Consider the following 19,213-nt stretch of genomic DNA (forward strand, 5'->3'; position numbering starts at 1 on the left):
GCTGTCCCTCCAGGATTCTGTGACTGCTTTCTTTTGTAATCAAAGTTACATATATGATGTTAAATGTTACTTATTACTTACCGGCTGAAGCAGCAGTCAATTAAACCCAATGTTTTTGACTAATTTTGAGAAAGAATTGCAGTAAAATCATAAAAAATGTGGGGATCTGATAATTTTATGTGAATTTTGAGGATTTGTGAAAAACTGGAGGGACTTATTGATGTAATTTGGAGTCTTGAGGGCCACATAAAAAGCTACGGCGGATCAGATTTGGCCCCTGGGCCTCGAGTTTGACACGTGATCTCTACCAGTCTGCTGGCTGCGGGTTTATTTTGCAGATGTGACGTGATTTATTTTGGGTTTTAAGAGATTGAACCATAACAGCCTTTGTTGTTATTGCTTTTTTTTTTTTTTAAATAATCCAAAGGCATGTGCAGAGATTGATCAGATGATCATGACTTTCCTGTGAGTCACAGCTGGCTGGATTCAAAATAAAAACAAAAGTATTTACGTGTAAATACATCTGGTTATGCTGCAAAATCCTGCCCAGAGTTCAATCTGATGAGCTTTTAGGAAAAAGTGAACGAGTTTCTGTTGAAACTGCTGAAATGAGACGAAACTCAATCCTAAACCTCACAGAAACCTTTGTAATTAAATCCTGGTGTTACTCGTTCAGATTACAAGCCTAAAATCTGTGTGAAATGTAAATAAAAACCATCATGAAACCCAACTATTTTTATTCATAGTGAAGACACAAGATGAATCCTTTACTGTCTCTTTTCTTGTTTAATTGCCTTTAAAGGATTTTTGTCCCCATTCTTGTGGACATTTAAAGTGTTGTGACCTAAAAAAAGGAGAATCATTTCATATTGATGTGACAAACACTTTGCACAACAAAACTACTAATTAGTGTGAACATCCTCATTTTTAGAAGCACATTTTAAAATACATTCAGCATTCAGTCTTCTCTGGTAAGAGACCGACAACATTTTGACTGAGAAACATTCCAGTCAACGTTGATTTGGACGTTTTGCTTGGACTCAAAGCAAAGATTTAATGTTTCAGTAATTAAAGCATTAAATAAATTTTTTATAGAATATGTCTAGCAGACAACTGCAGGTTTTGTGTCAAAACTGGCTGATATTTAGTCTTTATTTTATTCACTTTAAGTACAACTTAAATAAATTTTACTTACTTAAAGTAAGTAAAACTTACTTCAAGTAAGTTTTACTTTAAGTAAAAGATTTATTTAAGTAAAAATAAAATCGTTTACTTAAAGATTTTATTTACTTTAAGTGAAACTTAAAGTGAATAAAATCTCATGAGTTTTATCTCATTAGAGGTAACCCCATAGCATGATGCTGCCTCCACCATGCCTCACTGAAGTATCTGGGTTCTTTTTGTGATGTGATGTGTTGGGTTTTTATTTTGTATAGGTGAATAATAATAATAATAATAATAATAATAATAATAATAATAATAATAATAATAATAATAATAATATAATAATAATAATGAAAAATTGTAAGAATAATGATTAAAAAAATAATGAGAACAAAAAATTATAATAAAAAATTACGATAATGGAAAAAAAGATGAAAAAAAACAATAATAAAGAAAAAAATAACAATAAAAACTACTTAACATACTAACAAAAAATAATGAAAATTACTTCAAAAAAAAAATAATTACAATAATTCTGAAAACAAATAATAAAAAGTAATAAGTAAAATAAAGACATTGTAATGAAAATAAAGTAAAGAAATAAGTAAAGTAGTTAAAACACCAATAAAAAACCCTCCATTAATATAATATTTCAGTTTCCACTGCAGACATTTGACTGTGGTAAAGTAGGGCAGGTGCAGGTGTGTTATTGCAAACTGGGCATTGTTTCCTAAAGCTGAACTTCCTTTAGGTGAACAGCAGCCATTGTGTCTGCACTGAAAACGATCTATGGGGCTAAAATGTGAACAGTAACCTCCTTATGTTGGCTGAAAAGCCAGGAATACCATTTGTATGCATCATCTGTGGACAAACCCTAAAATAGAACAAAACGTGTTTCTGGTCAGTGTCGCCCTGCAGTATCACTTAAAGCTTAGAAAACAAACATGAGCTTAAAAATACTAACCAGCAAACATCTCCCTGCTCTCCTTAGTGCTGCCCATCTCCTCTGTGGAACAGGAGAACCTGGTGGAAGGCCAGGCGTTCGGCGTTGTCGCCACCTGTCGGGCCGTGGGCTACCCCAGACCCGGGCTGTCCTGGGACACCGAGCTGCCCGGCTACTCCAGGAACCACACCGGGGAAGACGGGAAAACGTTCATCCAATACTCGCTCCACCCGCTGCGCAGCATGAACGGCAAGAAGCTGGACTGCTTGGTGTGGCATCCCAGCCTGAAGGAGCCGCGCAGGATCGCAAACCCCCTGGTGGTCGAGTGTGAGTACAGAACCGATGAACCAGTCCAGTTAGGACTTCCATGCTACGGAGAAGTGGCTACAAAGTCAAATCGTTAAACATGAATCACTTAAAGGGGGTCCATTATGAACAATTAACATTTGATATGTTTTTATATTTGAGTTTCTACTGCTTCTAAAACAGCAAAGTGCTTAAAAAAAACAACAGGATGTTTTTTTGGCAAAAACGTTTTTGGTGTCTGGAAAATGAGCGATTTTAAGAACCTCCCAATTGTTAAGTCAATCAGTGGGCATAAACTATCTTATGCAATATTATAAATACATTGAAAAAATGCAAATAAAGAAATAACTAAATCCTATTTCTATAATACAATAAACATTTTATTCCCTAAAATGAAATAACATCATTCTTCTAGTGAATGTTTGATCGTTTGTAGCAAAGGATGCATCTGCAGTGGAAAAACCTTCCAGTATTGGGAAAATCTCAACCCTTCCTGCTTGACTTATCAATACGGTTCAAGACTGATCAGTTGATTATTTTTTTAATTAATCGATTAATAATTGGATAAAAGGTGCTTAATAGGAGAAGCTAAAACCAGGCCGAGTCCTTACCTTTGTATTCACAGACAAAGGTCATGCATTTACATTTTTAAGTTTAATTATTGCTTTCAGTACGTTGTTTTTCAGAAATTGGCATTTTTAGAATCTGTAAACTATTAATAAATTACTAAATTAATCCCATTAATTGTTTCAACCCTGATTCATGTTAGACTTGAGATCGAGATCCATCTTTCTCTCGTAAAGTTGTGACCATCGCGTGATTCAGTGTGTCGTTTTACCTGCTGTTGTCTCTCAAAACAAAACAGCAAATTATGTTTTTCTGCCTCTTTGTTGGCATTTAGATTAACTAGAGTTCACAGCCGGAGTCCTAGAAGGAATTTTTTATTGCTTTTAGCAAATATGCCCAAACTTTTTCTGTTGTCACAGCAAAGTGAGAAGATTTGTTCCGCTACATTTTTACATGTTATGCAACGAATATCATTTACAGCTCTGGAAAAAAATGAAGAGACCACTTAAAATGATCAGTTTCTCTGATTTTACTTTTTATAGGTTTATGTTTGAGTAAAAGGAACATTGTTCCTTTATTCTATGAACTACTGACAACGTGTCTCTTAAATTTCAAGCAAAAATTTTGTATTTATTTGCAGGAAATGAGAAATGGAAGAGATGCAGAGCTCTCAGACCTCAAATGGTGCAAAGAAAACAAGTTCGTATTAATTTAGAAACGACAGCACTGATGTTTTAACTCAGGAAGAGTTCAGGAATCAATATTTGGTGGAGAAACCAGGAGGTTTATAATGTGGTTCAGTGTCTCAGTTTTTTTCCCAGCTGTAGTTCCTGAACTGAATCCTGCCTGCTGAACCCTCAGTGATGATCAAGTCTGGAGCATCAGCAGCTTATAGAGGCTTCAGCCTTCACACTGACTGCGTTAACGTACTAATCTGGCTGCAGCCGGCATCAAATTGGGTGTTTTCTTCCTTTAGCGAAACCTAAGGGTGGAAAATGAGTCTGAAATGACTGAGCGACTGTTCAAACCTTTCTTTAGGCTCTGAGCCAGCTTTGTTCAGATCTTCCTGTTCTGAAAAAAGATCACCCTCTGTCCTTGAATCGTGTTTATTCAGCCTCGGTTGTCGGTCTGTGGAAGTAAGTGAGAACTAAACGTTAGCCGGTAATGACAGATCAGATTATGTCCAGGGAAAATGTGGACCATGCTCCGACCTTGACTCTTTTTTGTGTGTGTAGCCATGCTAACTTTTTAGCATCTTTGTGTCATAGTTAGTGTTTGGTTTTTGGATTTGATGTGACTGGCAACTTTAAAGGTGTGGACGTGACTCATGAACTCGATGTCTTTGGAGTTTCCCACTCTGGTTCGCCAGAAATTAGCATGAACTGGTAAAATATACTGCTCAAAAAAATAAAGGGAACACTTCAGTGTTCACTTAAATGTTAAAGTGTTCCCTTTATTTTTTTTAGCAGTGTATATCAAAATCAAACATCCAGTTTTCCTGGATTTCTACCTGAACAAAGATTTTCCAGACTGGCAAACTGCAGTGCGGATTGGATGAAAGCAGAATTTGAGCATTTGTATTGTGATTTTCCTCCACTATGCTTAAGATTTGATCTTCACTTGGGATTTAACAGCAAGATTCAGTTCATAAACTACATGATATTGTAACTTTGCATGACTGAATGTTTAAAAATGTTGCAGAACAGATCTTCCCGTATTGTCGCAGCCGCAGGAAAGGCTTGGTGTTAACAGGTAGTCATCATGAAAACTTCCTTCAAGGATCTATTTTAAGAGTTGGCTGCAGGTAAAGCTGCAGTGGTGGCTTATGAGAGAAGGATGAGATCAAGTTCTCCAGTCTAAGCGGAATCAGTAAATAGGAGGGAATTCAAATGAAGCGATGAAAATGAAATATTTCACTATGGAATGTAAAAACTGGTTGCAAATGATTATTTTTCTTATTTAAAATATGAAGTACAAATTAAATATAAACCAGAAAGACACACAAACAACGAGGATATCTCAGTGCTGTCAATCACTCCAAAGTGTGGCGCTGCTCTCTGTCTCTCATCCCTTTGCTCTCTGCAGCTAGCACAGCATGTTGTGAATGCTAAGCTAGTCGATAGATAGTTTTTCTGTAACGATAAGTCGTTTCTCTTTCATTAACACATTCAGCAGCGAGTACATGAGATTGATTGACGACACTGAGACCCGCCTCCTGGCTCTGTTTGGTTGTTTTTGTGCATTTCTTGAGACGTCATTAGCAGCTCAGGGAGAAGGTGGAGTAGATCGATCTTTTCACAGATTACCTGTCTCATATTACACTGTCTTGACATGGTGACAGTTTTAACAAACACGTAAAAAACAGATTTATTTTTTAAGTTACACACTGCAACTTTAAAACTTGTCCTCTCCTAAAGGTTCACAAAGTTTAGCTTTTTTTCTATAATTCCTTACTTTTGTTTTCTTTTAGTTGGTTTTACTTCAACAACTGTTTCAGTTTCATTTCACTCAGTTGCTGAAAATTCTTTCTCTCTTAGAAAAAAGTTGCATTTAAATTTTTTAAAGCTACAATGCTTGCTTCTTTGTTTCAGACCCCCCAGATCCCATCATCTCCAGTTCCCCCAGTGACTGGCAGGTTGGTTTGCAGAAGGCCGAGCTGGTGTGCGAAGGCAGGGGGAACCCAACACCAGAGAACGTCATCTGGACTCGGTACCATCATCATATCACACAAACCTACATTTTACCTCTGCCAATTACATGTTAATTTAGCACACTGCAGTGCTAAATTGCTCTTTACGTGCTGCTGGAATGCGGCTGAAAACAATTATATGTTACACACTGGTACAAAACAAAGCGCTCGAGTTTAAAGTGGGACGACTTTTTCTGCTCGATTCGCTGCGGAAATCAAAAGCCGTTGGTGTCGAGTTGCGAAACGTGAAGTGAGACTTTCTGGGGCAGGAGACGTTTTCACACGAGGGATGGAACCAGCGACATGGGGAAGAGCAGGAGACGCAAACTAAGCACTTAATCACAGAGCGATGCTTTAAATATCACTCTAATGTCTGGTAAAAACACAGGGTCTGTGCTTTAATTAGAGACACCGCACCAGCCATTACATCTCTGCATGTGCGCAGAGCAGTCGAATGCAGGGTGTAAAATCTTTAAACAGGAGACAACCTTTAGATACTAAAAAAGAATGACATAATCAGATGCAAAGGTCCCAACTTGCCCATCAGTAATCAGATATAAAAATATTATCAGTCTTCTTACATAACCAGTGCAGAGAGAGGTCTGCCAAACTCCACCTTTAAGATTTAATCCGATGTGTTTCAAGAAGAAAATATGTCGTTGTTTATGAGGAAGTTAGTCTAAAATGAGATAATAATGTTAAAGCTTATGCAATATTGAACTTGCACATCCTGCTTTCTATTTAAAATGAGTACATTTATCTGAAAAGGTGCAGCTTAACGTTGTATTAGGCTGCAGACATTAAGTTTACAATTCTATATTTTTAAACCTGTTGCTGAAGGAAGGACTGCAGACTGTCAGCTTTTCTGACTCGTCTTCCATTTAGGTTAATTTTTTGTGCGTTATTCACTCCTCTACAGTAATTTTTATAGGTAACTAAATGTTCTACGTAGTATATTTTTTTATTTATTTTAGATTTCATAAGCTTGAAAAACCTTATCTTTGCAAAAAATCTATCACACTACAGAAATTACAAAGTGAAGATGTTCCAGTCAAGATCTGAGTGATTTAAGATTTGACATTTGCAGATATTGAGTCCTAATCAGATCATGCACAAATCTTAATAAAGGAATAGTACTGGATGTGTTTGAGAACTCTGTGGTTTTAAAGTTTAATAAAATTGGGGCATTTCAGTGTCGTTTACATAAGATTGGTGATTATATCCCACCTAAGTCTCTCTTCATGGATGTTTCCAACACTGTTAAAGCCGCTATTCTGTTTTTGTCCTGCAACTTACAGTAGAAAATTTTGACATTCATTAAATGCACACTTTTCTTAATGACAGAGAGGATAATGTAACAAAACAATTTTGCTTTTAATCGCCTAAATGCACAATATCCCTGTTTTAGGAGCATAAACTTGCTTATTTAAACATTTTTAAAAGTAAAAAGAAAACAGGTGCAACATGCATTTGTGACATGCTTAATTTAATATTAAACACATAAAAGCATATAAAACCTGGAATTATTTAAGACTTCTTAAGACTCTGAAATGAAATTTATGAATTAAATAATCAGAAATCCTGATATTTCAACATAAACAGAGCTTTGTAAGCTAGCTTCAATGCAGCTCCAACACAGAGTTGGACATCTCAAAATATTCACTGTTTGTTCCTGCAACTCATCCCGGAAAACACACAAACCTTTTAAATGTCCTTCTTTAGATATATTTGATGCAACACATACAACTGCATTGCCTAATAAATTCATTTCTTTCCTCCTTCTAATGATTGTTTTCATGTTGTGCAGTTAGCTGAAGAGCTAAGCTAACGCTACTATGTTTTCAGTGCAGTTCCAGTTAACTGAGGACAAAATATACAAAAAAAAGTTGTTCTCCTGCTTCATATCCATTTTCTTGTAGATTCCAGTTAGTGAACATAAACAGACACAGAGCTGCAGCAGCCAGCACAGTAAGAACTTTGTTAGGGTGAAACCCATTAAATTTGTTTAGCTAGTTCAACAAAATGATTCACTGACCTCCGTGTCATCCAGCTAGCTTTTATCTACATGGTCATTCATCTGTCTGATTACTGGAGTACTACATTTATCTAAGGCTGCAGCCGAATAACTGAGGCTCTTTGTTTAGCAGATGCAGGAAGAATATTTATGTCGCTACTCTTTCGTTTTGGAATGAGGAAAAACGTTTGGCCTTTTTCTTTCTGTCACAATCCTCCAGATCCACAGAAATTTACTTTAGCTTATGGGTTAATGTTTTTATTATTGTGATATACAGTCAGATGAGCTTTGTGACGTCTGGACTAGAGCCAGTTTTGGTTCTGTAGCCAAAAAAATATGTAATTACAAAATCAAACACAAAGAAAAATGTACAAGCATTTTAAAATGTCCCATGTGAGATGGCTCCATGTTGGTCCCAAAAAAGATGAACTACAAGTTCAGAATTTTAAAATATTGGAGTTTTATATTAAATATTGAAACATGCATTCTTTACAAAACCCGTAAGCCCTTCCTAAAGTCCAGCCAAAGTTGTCACTGTAACAGTTTTTCTGAACAAAACTGCTTTGGGTTTCTTAAGAAATGCTTTAAGAAGACAAAAATGGTTTGGGATTTTCACAAGGCCTTCAAAACCGTCTGTGAAGGCATCTGGTGTCAGACTGGTGGAGAAACGGGGGCAGTCCAGAGAGACATCACCCCACAGACCATCAGGACCGAATGCTGTACAAATGTACACCATTTCCAAACTGGCCACACTGTAAAACCACAATTTTTATCTGTTATCAATTTTTTTGATTATAATTGTCTGTAAATTGATGAAACTAATTTTTAAAAGAACCTGAAGCATTCAGGTAGCTTCTACAGTCTCTTTTATTTCAATGGGAAAATCTTTATAAAGATTGAAAAACCCTGCCTAATTTGTAAACTCAATAAAATAATGTTTATGGTTATTTTGTAAGCTGTAGACACATAAATATGCTGTAATTTTACAAGATTTGCTGCACAGACTGCAGAGAGACCAACGACATGTGTAAGGAGTTGACTTTACTGACAGAATCAACTCTGAATGTTCCTAAATTAATCATAACCATTTGTTATTACATTCATATATAAACACTGTATAACTTCTGGTATCATAACTTTAAAGTGAAACTACTGCAAAGTAAAGCAATATTTGGAAAACGTTCTGTCAAACTTGGTTGTCTGGCTTTGCAGGTCTGCAGTGAAGCACCACAGTTTCCTCCCTCCTCCTTTTGTTTGTGTTGCTTCACATTTTTGCTCTCTACAAAAACTTTGACTGGAGTGTTTTTATTTTGCGTCTTTAAAAATCTAACTTTAATAAAAGTTATTAAGGCAGTTAAAAAAAATGCATGTTGCACATGAGATTTCACATGTGCAAAACATCCATCTATCCATTTTCTACACCTGCTTAATCCTTGCAGGGGTCAATTAGTGATTTATTTCTCCATCACACAGATGGAGAATCATTCCTGCACACATAAAAGATATTTAGAATGACAATTTACCGTAATACACAAGGCTTAGAACTATACAAAGAAAACAGATCATCCAAAAAAAAAACAAAATATGCAAGTATATAACATGCACACTCCACAAAAAGAGGCTACAGTCAAGTTTTAATCCAGTATCTTGTTGTTGCATGTTTAAAAACTGAGTTATTGAATGGTTTGTAGAAGCATGAAATAACTTGTAACCCAGAAAATGCAACAGCTTCACAGTTTCTGACCCTTACTGTGAATTTGCTGATGTGAAATGCTACGTATCCTGTAGTAATGCTCCACTGACCGCTTGGTTTCACTTGCGGCTGCGCACAATAATAAACTCCAACCCCGATGTGGTGATAAGTCGCTGTCAAAGATGAACTTTGTGAGTCCAGATGCCAGGTAGTTGCTGATTATTCGTCAGATAAAATATTCTTGCGTGGCTTTGTCATAAAAGGCTGGTCAGGGAAGCTAGGTGGGGCTCTGAGGGGCGAAACATGAGCCTGCTCCAGTTTTAGCGGGGGGTAAAGCAGTGAGTGGTTAAAGAGCCACTGCAGCTCAGGGAAACCAACTCAGCAACCTGAACCGTCTCAGTGGACCTGATCAGAAACTGGCGCTCCATTATGTGACTGTGATGCCTCTTCAGCTGCACAGTATCCAGTCTGCATGCAGCAGACTGTGGTCTTTATAAAGTCTGTTTGGATGGCTGGGCTGCAGGTTTTGGTTCAGGTGCATGTAAAGCAATAGTTTAGGGGTAGTCTAAACTACTCCAAATAATCGTTTGTGTTTATTTGGAATGATTTCTTCCGTGATATAAACCAACTATTGTTACGTTTTAAGCTGTTGCTCAACAAAGGCCAAAACTGGAATGCATGTTTACCCTCTGCCTCCTTCTTCATTTTCCATTTGCTGAAGCGAGTCACACCTTTTGTTGTTTCAAGTTGTGACTCACGGATTATGTGTGGTTCACCCCTCGCTGACATCTCTCCAAATTGGCCTGACATTTTCTTCTTGTTATGGTTATCATCAGGAGAGGACAAGCTCTGCCGGATGGGGTGTCTGTGGTTGGAGAAAAGCTCGTTTTCGGACGGCCCGTCCAGTTGAATGACAGTGGGACGTATGAGTGCGCGGTCAAGAACACCGTGGGATCTGGAAAAACAGAGTTTAGATTGCATATATCAGGTAAGACCTGGGAATCGCTGCCCCCTTGTGGTGAATCTGTAGTATCTACAGATATAGTTGCATAAGATTTAAAGTATTATGTGTTTTTTCACCTTTAAAGAAAAGTACATACAAGGTAGTACGGAGCCCCTAAGGGGACATGGAGAAAAAAAAAGGAAAGAAATCCCGACTTATTATCTCGAGATCCCGAGAAACTAAGTCGAGATCTCGAGATCCCGACTTATTATCTCGAAAGTCGGGATCTCGAGATAATAAGTCAGGATCTCGAGAAAAAAAAGTCGGGATCTTGAGATAATAAGTCGGGATCTCGAGAAAAAAAAGTCGGGATCTCGAGATAATAAGTCGGGATCTTGAGAAAAAAAAGTCGGGATCTCGAGATAATAAGTCGGGATTTCTTTCCTTTTTTTTTTTTCTCCATGTCCCCTTAGGGGCTCCGTAAGATTGCAATATATTCAGGCAAAAATTTTCCAATACGTCAGAAAGAAATAAAACAAGGTTTTCAATTTATTTTTGCAAATAAAAATCTGAAAAGTGTGGCATGCATTTGTATTCAAGCCTTTTTATTCTGATACCTGTTAATGAAATCAAGTTTGATCAATTGCCTTCAGAAATCTCCAAATTACTAAACTTTATTTAAAATGTTGTGTGAATTTATCTATTTGTTGAAAGTTTCTGAGGTTTATTAGAGAACATAAATGAATAAAAATCATCATGAAACTAAAGTAACACATCAGACAGGCAAGGGAAAAAATTTGTGAGAGGTTTTACAAGTTACAAGGTCATATTCAGGTTATATGTCTGACCAAGCAAAATAAAAAAAGAAGGAAGTATAACATGATTATTTAAAGTTTGGATTTGTTTTTTGGAGGGTAAATGAACCGCAGTCACAGCAGAAAGTAGTTCATACTTTTAGCACTGTGAATGTGAATGACTGAGCAGCTGAAGATCCATATCATTTGACGTTACACAACTAAAGCAGGTAAAACCTGCAACATCAGTAACTGAGTTTCTGTTACAAATGTGCACAAAAGCTTGTCAGTATTTTGATAATGTAAAAAAACCCACAATTTTGCAGTTACAGTGTTTCATTTAAATAAGAAACACAATTAAAATCATATCTGAATGACTGTGTTTACATGATAAGACGTTAAAAAAAATCCAGCCCCATCATCCTCCTCCCACTTCCTGTCGATTTCTTTTTCATGGTTAGCACCAGTAGCAACATCTGGTTGTTGATCATGTGACTTGTGTGCAAAATAAACCAAATTTGAAAAGAATACCTAAAAAAATACTGCAAAATCCAAAATCCTTTTGGCAAAATAGCTTTTTTTTCTGAATTTGCATGTTTCTATTTAGCAAATAAATTTAGTCAAATTGCACGATTATATGGAACATCAAGTGTAGCAACAGCAAAAAGTGGAGGAAAATGGCAGCATCATGCAGGGGGAAAATGGTTGGAGCAAAGAAAACATGAGGCAAAAAGACTTGAAACTTGTAAGGATCCTAAACTTCCAGTCAGAGCTGCAGAACAGTGGTTCTTAACCTGGGTTCGATTGAACCCCAGGGGTTCGGTGAGTCAGTCTCAGGGGTTCGGCAGAGCCTCTGCCGCGGAGGTAAAGACACACTTGTGTAAAGTCGTGATGACGCCCCGCTTTGCCATCACTTGCTGCAGAGGATCACGTTACATTGCTGAGCCAATCAGTGCTGCGGAGGAGCCCTGATTGAAGGAGCTCCACTCTTTTTACCAATTGAATTTATAAACAATTGAATTTACAATTGAAGTCTAGAAATAAATCCAACTAAGAATCCGTTCACAGATGATACCAAAGACACAAGGCGGTTCTACAAAGCGTTGAGGGAGGCTAGAAACAAATGTTTGCCACATTTTTCTGATTTTTTAGGAACACATTTCTAAGTTCACGTATTATTTTCCTTCCTGTTCACATGTGTTGCTCTGTCCATCTACAATCCTGATAAAATACATTTAATTATGTGGCTCCAATGTGAGGAAATATGAAAAAGATCAACCACTACAACACACTCTGCCCACAGTACAGATTACGGAGGTGAACTCTCTGCTTATGAGCAGAAACGAAGGCAAAACTTGTCATGATCTAGTGGGTTAAAGGATTTTGACAAACTTGTAAGTAGTGGAGCATGTTAATCCATGTCGCTCAACACCAACAAAACCATTTAAAAAGCTGCAGTGAAAGCAGTAATGTTATGCAACGCCCTGAAACCAAAATGAATGAGGAGACATAATGTTATCCAGTAAAAAATATTATTTAAATTGATTATTTATAAACTACTCAAGCATTTCAGGTTGGATGTAGAGTTTAGAAATGGGGCAATAGTTATTTAACAGATTGAGACTAACACCTATTGGTACGAAATTAATTTAGTTAAAAATATGTGACACTTATTTGTCTTTAATATGTACAGTTTTTCAGAGAAACATTAATCTGAAGCCTGTTTTGAATTTTAATTTATTGTTTGTCACTGTACACATGTACAATATTAAATCATTTAAATGTGTATATACACACACCTTTCACAACGCGTTCAGGGTGTTAACGGCTTTAACTTTCTCCTGGCAGAGCCGCGGAACCTGCCGCTCCAGAATCTGTCGCAGCAAAGCCTGGTGCTGATTATCGTTTGCGCGGCAGCCGGCGCTTTGCTTCTGCTGCTGCTCGTCGTGTTTCTGGTCGTCAAACGGCGCCACCTGAGAAAAACCAAAAAGCTGAAGATGGAGCTCCAGGAAACAAAGTAAGCTGTGCCAGGTTTTCTTTAGCAGAGCGAGAAACTAAATGAGGCTTTCATTGACAGATGACAGATTGGCTGTTAAACGTTTGGTTTCGAGTGCTTAACTTGTCACATTCTCAGACACGTTTTGTTCCATAAATCCTCTAAATAGGCTCGTTTTGTTTGTTTTCTTTTCTAGGGACGAAATTAACAGTCTCTCAAGACAAGCCTCCTTCAGGAGACTGAACTCAACCGGCTCAGTTTCACGAATTCAGGTATAAAAAATCCACCTGATGCCTCAGAGATCAGAGACGAACCGCAGGTTGGCACTCGGGTCCGGTTTGGGTGGAGCTGTGCAAGTCCGCAATTACAGTTTGCTGCAGCTTCACACAAACCATGATGGAGTTCTGCTGTACATGAAACTCAGAGTGAATTGCTTTAATTTTCTGCACTTATGTTCACAAATGTTCATATATCTGTTAAATATTTTCTCCATATTTTGCAGTCTGAAGATTATGCCTTACTCAGAGTAGACAGCTGCACTAAATACAGCCAAATGACTCTGGTGAGTTTGAAAAATTCTTGATTGGATGAGAAGGAATTAAATCCTGGATTAGCAGGACTCAAAAAAGATGTTTTATATTAGTTTCCTATGAATTAGTTACGTTTTACAGAATGAAATGAGAATGAAATGATTTGTAAATCACTTAATAATTAAATAATTACACTTCACAGAAAATGCAAAGACAAACACACAGGAGGAAGGAGGAGAAAAGAATCTAAAAATCTATTTAAGATGGAGAGAAAATTATGAAATTATTTTTAAAAATGCTAAATCAAAAGTACAATTCCACTGGAAGATTATTTTCACTTATAAAATGGGGAAAATGTCTTGTTTTAAGTGAAAAATCTGCCATTGGGACTAGAAGTTTTAATTAATATTAAGGAATTATTGACTTATAAAACAAACCAGTATATCATGCTAAGAAGTTACTTTTAGATTAGTTTTATCTTAATTTATGTGTAGAATGATATTTGTAAAGATATTTGTAGACCAAAAATATTTGGTAAGATTCTGTGTTTTTGTAGTGCAAACAGCATCATGAATACAGTAAATCAGCCTGAAACACAACAGTGGGAATATTTAAAGCAGGTTTTAACCATTTGTAAATATGCACTATATTTGTGTTGGTCTAATTTACTAAATATTAATAAAATACATTAAAATTTGTGGCTTTAACATGACAAAATGTCAAGACAAATGAATTCTTCTCCAGGTTGCTGGGTGTTTACTAAAACGTCCACCTCCCTGTTTTGCAGGAGCCCCCCCACTATCAGGGCAGCCAGTCCACTCTGGGTGGGAGGTGGGGACCCACAGTAGAGGTGCCACGGGACGAATACGGGCGTCCCGTCGTCTGGACCGAAGACAGAGAGTGCCTGAGAGCCGCAGAGATGAACAGGGAGAAGGAGGAGCGCAGGAAACGGGTGGAGTCGTTTGTGAAGAACAGCAACATGTCGCTGGTATGCGTCAGCGCCCGAGTGGTTAGGCGCGATGTAGTTCTGTTTGCAATGTGATGGTTTGTTTATGTTTCTAATGTGGTTTCATAGAGATGGAGGAGAAACACAGAAACAAAAACTGGTAGTCAGATTATTATTATATTTTTTTTGCTGTGGAGGAAACTGAGTCCACTTTTCTTTTTAGGAGAAATTAAATTGAGCTGCAGCGGTTTTCAAGTCTCATTGACATTGCTTGCTAATGTGCTTTTGATTTTTTTCTTTTTTGCGACATTTTAAAAGTTTCCTCAGTACTTGAGTGGCATTTCTTCCTATCTGGGCATGATGGTGTTGCTTTTAGAGATCTTTAGCCTTTTTCATGTTGCCCGACACCTCTATTAAAGTTTAATTGCACTGGTCAGGCAGTAGTCAGGCCTGGTGTGTGACTAGTGGGACTAAATCACAGTTAATTCATTAGCAATGAGAACAACTAAAAGCAGAAGAAACTAGAAATGCAAGCAGTTATAACGGATTCCTCGCATGAGGAACTTTGATTTTCACAGACCAAACTAAGCTGTGTCTTTTCATCACTTCCTTTAAGCAGAAGAAATAATGTAACTTGTTTTGCCTTTTCCTTCAGGATTCAGGCCTTCCTTCATCACTGGTTCCCCTGAAGGTCCAGCAGGACGATGGGAACGGTCATAAAGAGTCGGACCTGGGTCACCTACAGGAAGGCGACTCTTCCCCAGGCGACGACTCGGTCGTTGAATCCTCCACAACAGAGGAACACGATGATGACGAAGGGAGAAGACGGCATTATCTTCAGGGAACTCTCAGTAAAATGTTTTATGAAAGCAACGGGGTCCTCAGGCCCAGAGAGAATCCCAACGCCATTCTCCTGCCCAGCCAAAATTATTACAAACCACAACTTATCTAAACCTCTGACTTTCTTCCATAATTGGAAATGAGAAAAGCCTGTCAGCATTTCTGCTCTGACAGAGACTTTTATTTTGAAAAAAACAAATATTTAACTACTATGGACAGAACGCCAACAAAGACAATTTTATTTGTTTTTGACCTCCTAAACTTCTATTCTTACTTTGCAATAACAGGGATCTTTTTAAATACTTTGGGATATTTTTTGTGCATTTAATAAAAGAAGAGAGCTTCCTCGACTCTGGAATCGTTGAATCTTGGAAGATCTTCAGAGACTGGAGACGTTTCCTCTAACTAAGCATCAGATCATCTGAATGAGAACGCTCACTGTCATCAAATAATCTTACAAACTTTAGTTTCACTGACTTTACATTAGTTTAACTGGATTATTCTACAGAGATAAAAGATTATTAAAACAGATTTATTATATGTTTACTGACTCACTGTACTGTACACCCTGCATCAATGAACATGGTTTTCCCTAGAAAACTTGCTAATCACGGTGGTAGGGGCACTAGAGCAGTCCATCAACAAACGTGTTTTTGTGTTAAAAAAATCTTTAATTACAAAAAGTTGGAGGTCCATGAGTGGGCATCATAATTTGGAAATAATAGCATGAGACCGACCAGGAGGTGTAGGAACCTTGGTGCGCATCCTCTGGTGTCCAGTTCAATGCGCCAGCTATAAACCTAGCTTAATTTCTCTGTACTGTCAATGTTACTTGTACATAAAAAACGTATTTAAAATAAACAAACCACGTTTAGCCTGGTGGGGGCAAGTTAAGCCTGGTGGCCTGCCAGGCTTATAATACACTAAGGGAAACCTTGCAGTGCCTTAGTGCCTGAAATGCAATATTAGTGTGTATTTCTAATAAGAACTAACCTTGTCATCAGTGGTAGTTTATGTAAACAAAATGGCTCTCTGACCAGGGCGTCATCCACCATGGGGCAGCACCGACACTCCAGAGAGAGTAAAGAAACAGTTTTGTCAGTTTTACCTCCAACAAGTTTTCTATTGGTTATTTTCATGTTTAGTAAATGGGAATTGGGCTCTTTCTTATGTTTTACACAATGAAGGCACTGCAGTCAAAATGGCCGAGCACAAGAAGTGGATGATTAAATGGCTAAAAGCTAAAAGGTTTATTAAACTATTTATCAAAGACGCTGGAATATTTAATTTGCTCTGATCTAGAATCTGAACTGTGTCAGTGGTCAAACGTGAGCTGGGTTGTTCTACGCAGATTAAAGATTTGCTAAAACACCATTTTAGGTTTATTATTCTGTTCCTCTATGCCAATATTTGGGATTTCTTATACTTTCTATAAGTAGGTTGATTTTTTTGCCCCGTTCATTGACTGGTTCAATGTTTCCAACCAGATCAAGCTGAAAATCAATAAGCACTTAAAAACTATTATATTTAGCTTGGGTTAAATCTATTTTTCACTTCAGTCTTTGCATCAAAATGAAAATAATATTAAAAATAGGTGGGATGTATGTAAAAAATAATGTAATAATAGAGTAATTTTAGCAGAAGTTGGAGTAATTATTGCTTTCCTGTTTTAAACTAAAACAGAGACAATATTTTAAATTTTTGTGTAAATATTCAGATATGATAATCTCATGCTGGCCCAAGCCTATAGAAGAGTTTACTATATTTAGTCTTTCATAAACTATATTTTTCAATGTACATATTTTGCTAGATTTATATGATCTTTATTGTTTTTCTACGGGTCAAACGGGTTTTGCAGCTCGACAAATTTTACTCATTAAAATGTCTCTCTTGATTTATGTACAGGACGCATTTTCCCCTGCAGAACAAAAGCAGTGTTACTCACGTTACTATCTGTGGCCATATTGTTTTGGCTCACAGGTGTGACTACATGTGAAACATCAACAGCTACCTGCAGGAACTAAAGCGTAAAGGGAGGAACTGTGATAAAAATGAACACATTTGAAGAAAAATGGCTAAAATGCGGATTTTATTGGACAAAACTGGACTGTAAATGATCACTGATGAGCAGCTGGATGAACTGGACATTTTATTTTGTATGAAGAAACTCTGTATTGTTTGTATATGTGTTTTACTGTAAGGAAGTCAAATGTAAATAACTAAGATTTTATTATTAAAATTACAGCGTATGGGATTTTAAAAGCAGTCATTGAGAGGCTGTTGAGGTTTATTATGGTTCTGACTTTCATGTATTAATGTTTTCTTTTTTCAGTGATGGGGAAATGAAGCTGTGGTTATAAAGGGACGATGAGAAACGTGAAGGTACACCCAGGAGGCAAAAGTTATTGTTTCGCCCAGGAGATTATATGCTTGGCTGCAGGTTGGGCTGGGAATAAAGCAGTGAAGATGAACCAGAACAGCTGCTTAGCTGGGTGTAAAAAGATAAATAGATGAGTTTCAAACTTCCAAGAAGCTCAAATGGGCTTGGCATAATTCGACACAAAGCTGAAAACTCAGATCAATACTGTACAAGAGAAAATAATATAAATCTTATTAAGAAGCCTTTTCCTGTGATGAGCTGGGTTAAAATGTCTGAGTTGATTTAAAAGAAACATTGTGCCAGTCCATGCAAATTTATTTTTAACGACTTATTGATGAAGCATTACGATGAGGGAAAATTCAGGCCATACACTGCAAAAACTAAAATCTTAGTAAGATTAAATATCTTAAATTAAGGAGATTTTTCTTGTTTTCTTTCTGACAAGATAATTTTTCTCACCAAGAGGGATTTATGTTAGAATATTTTTCTTATTTTAAGTGTTTTTGTACTTAATTATCTCAGTAAGATATAAAAGCTTAATATTAAGAAAATATTACTTATTATGAGTAAATATGTGCTAGAATCTAGAATATCAATATTTACCTATCAAACTTCAAGTCTAGAACTTTTTTTATATAAGTAAAAATTTCTTATTTCAAGCACAGAAAGCGAAATCACATACTTAATGAAATGTCTTCAGATAATTAAAACAGACTATGTCCAAATGGAATCCTTTGTGTTATTGTCAATGAAAAAAAAAACAAAAAAAACATGAACTTATATTCTTGTATAAGTTGGCAGAGTGTACTGGAAATTATAATTTAATATTTAAACGGTTGACATTTAACACAACAATTTCAGAGACAATATCAGTTTATATATCAAGATAATTCTTGGCATGTTTCCGTCTGCTGTGGACCTTAATCTGATCTTCTTGATGCAAGATGTGGGACCTCTTACTGACATGTCATGAAATTTCTATTGATGTGTGATTTGAAATGGCTGGTATTCCACACAATGAGATTAGAATCAACAATATTGATTAGCTCAATGTCATGATAAATATTTTAACTTTTGGTTTATATTTCAAATTCTTACTTTATAAGTTACTAATATTTTATTGTTCAAACTAACAATAACAAGTAGTCCTTGTTTGATTTAATTATGACATCATACAATCCAAATGGGAAAGCGCCCAAAATGTTAGTGAGATAGTATTAATGTTCGATACAACAGATTTTCTTTCCGATCCAATACCGAGTAAAATTTAAGCTGGTATTGGCAATACAGATCCCATACTTTGTGCAAAGACAGTGAGTTTGTTTCTTAATTAAATAAAAAATAAATGTAATCCATATCTTGGCTTCATAAAAAGAACACAATGTACTCTGATGCACTCATTTTAAAC

The 19,213-nt window shown here is 36.6% G+C and overlaps 1 protein-coding gene across 3 annotated transcripts in view; it reads left to right on the forward strand.

Moving 5' to 3' along the window:
• nectin4b (nectin cell adhesion molecule 4b) overlaps positions 1–17,690 on the forward strand; it is a 29,248-nt gene extending 11,558 nt beyond the window's left edge. For 2 of the 3 annotated variants that reach the window (XM_008433992.3, XM_008433993.3), the window contains exons 4-11: positions 2,156–2,434; positions 5,572–5,689; positions 10,213–10,364; positions 12,962–13,130; positions 13,306–13,381; positions 13,612–13,671; positions 14,427–14,627; positions 15,241–17,690. In XM_008433992.3, coding sequence (XP_008432214.1) covers positions 2,156–2,434; positions 5,572–5,689; positions 10,213–10,364; positions 12,962–13,130; positions 13,306–13,381; positions 13,612–13,671; positions 14,427–14,627; positions 15,241–15,537 — 1,352 coding nt within the window. In that variant the 3' untranslated portion in view covers positions 15,538–17,690. The remainder of the gene's footprint in view (positions 1–2,155; positions 2,435–5,571; positions 5,690–10,212; positions 10,365–12,961; positions 13,131–13,305; positions 13,382–13,611; positions 13,672–14,426; positions 14,628–15,240) is intronic. The other variant, XM_008433994.3, reaches the window with a different exon arrangement.
• Positions 17,691–19,213: the final 1,523 nt, after the last annotated feature.

The sequence above is a fragment of the Poecilia reticulata genome, chromosome 17 (assembly GCF_904066995.2).
Source record: "Poecilia reticulata chromosome 17, P_reticulata-male-v2, whole genome shotgun sequence".
NCBI classification, from domain to species: Eukaryota; Metazoa; Chordata; class Actinopteri; order Cyprinodontiformes; family Poeciliidae; genus Poecilia; species Poecilia reticulata.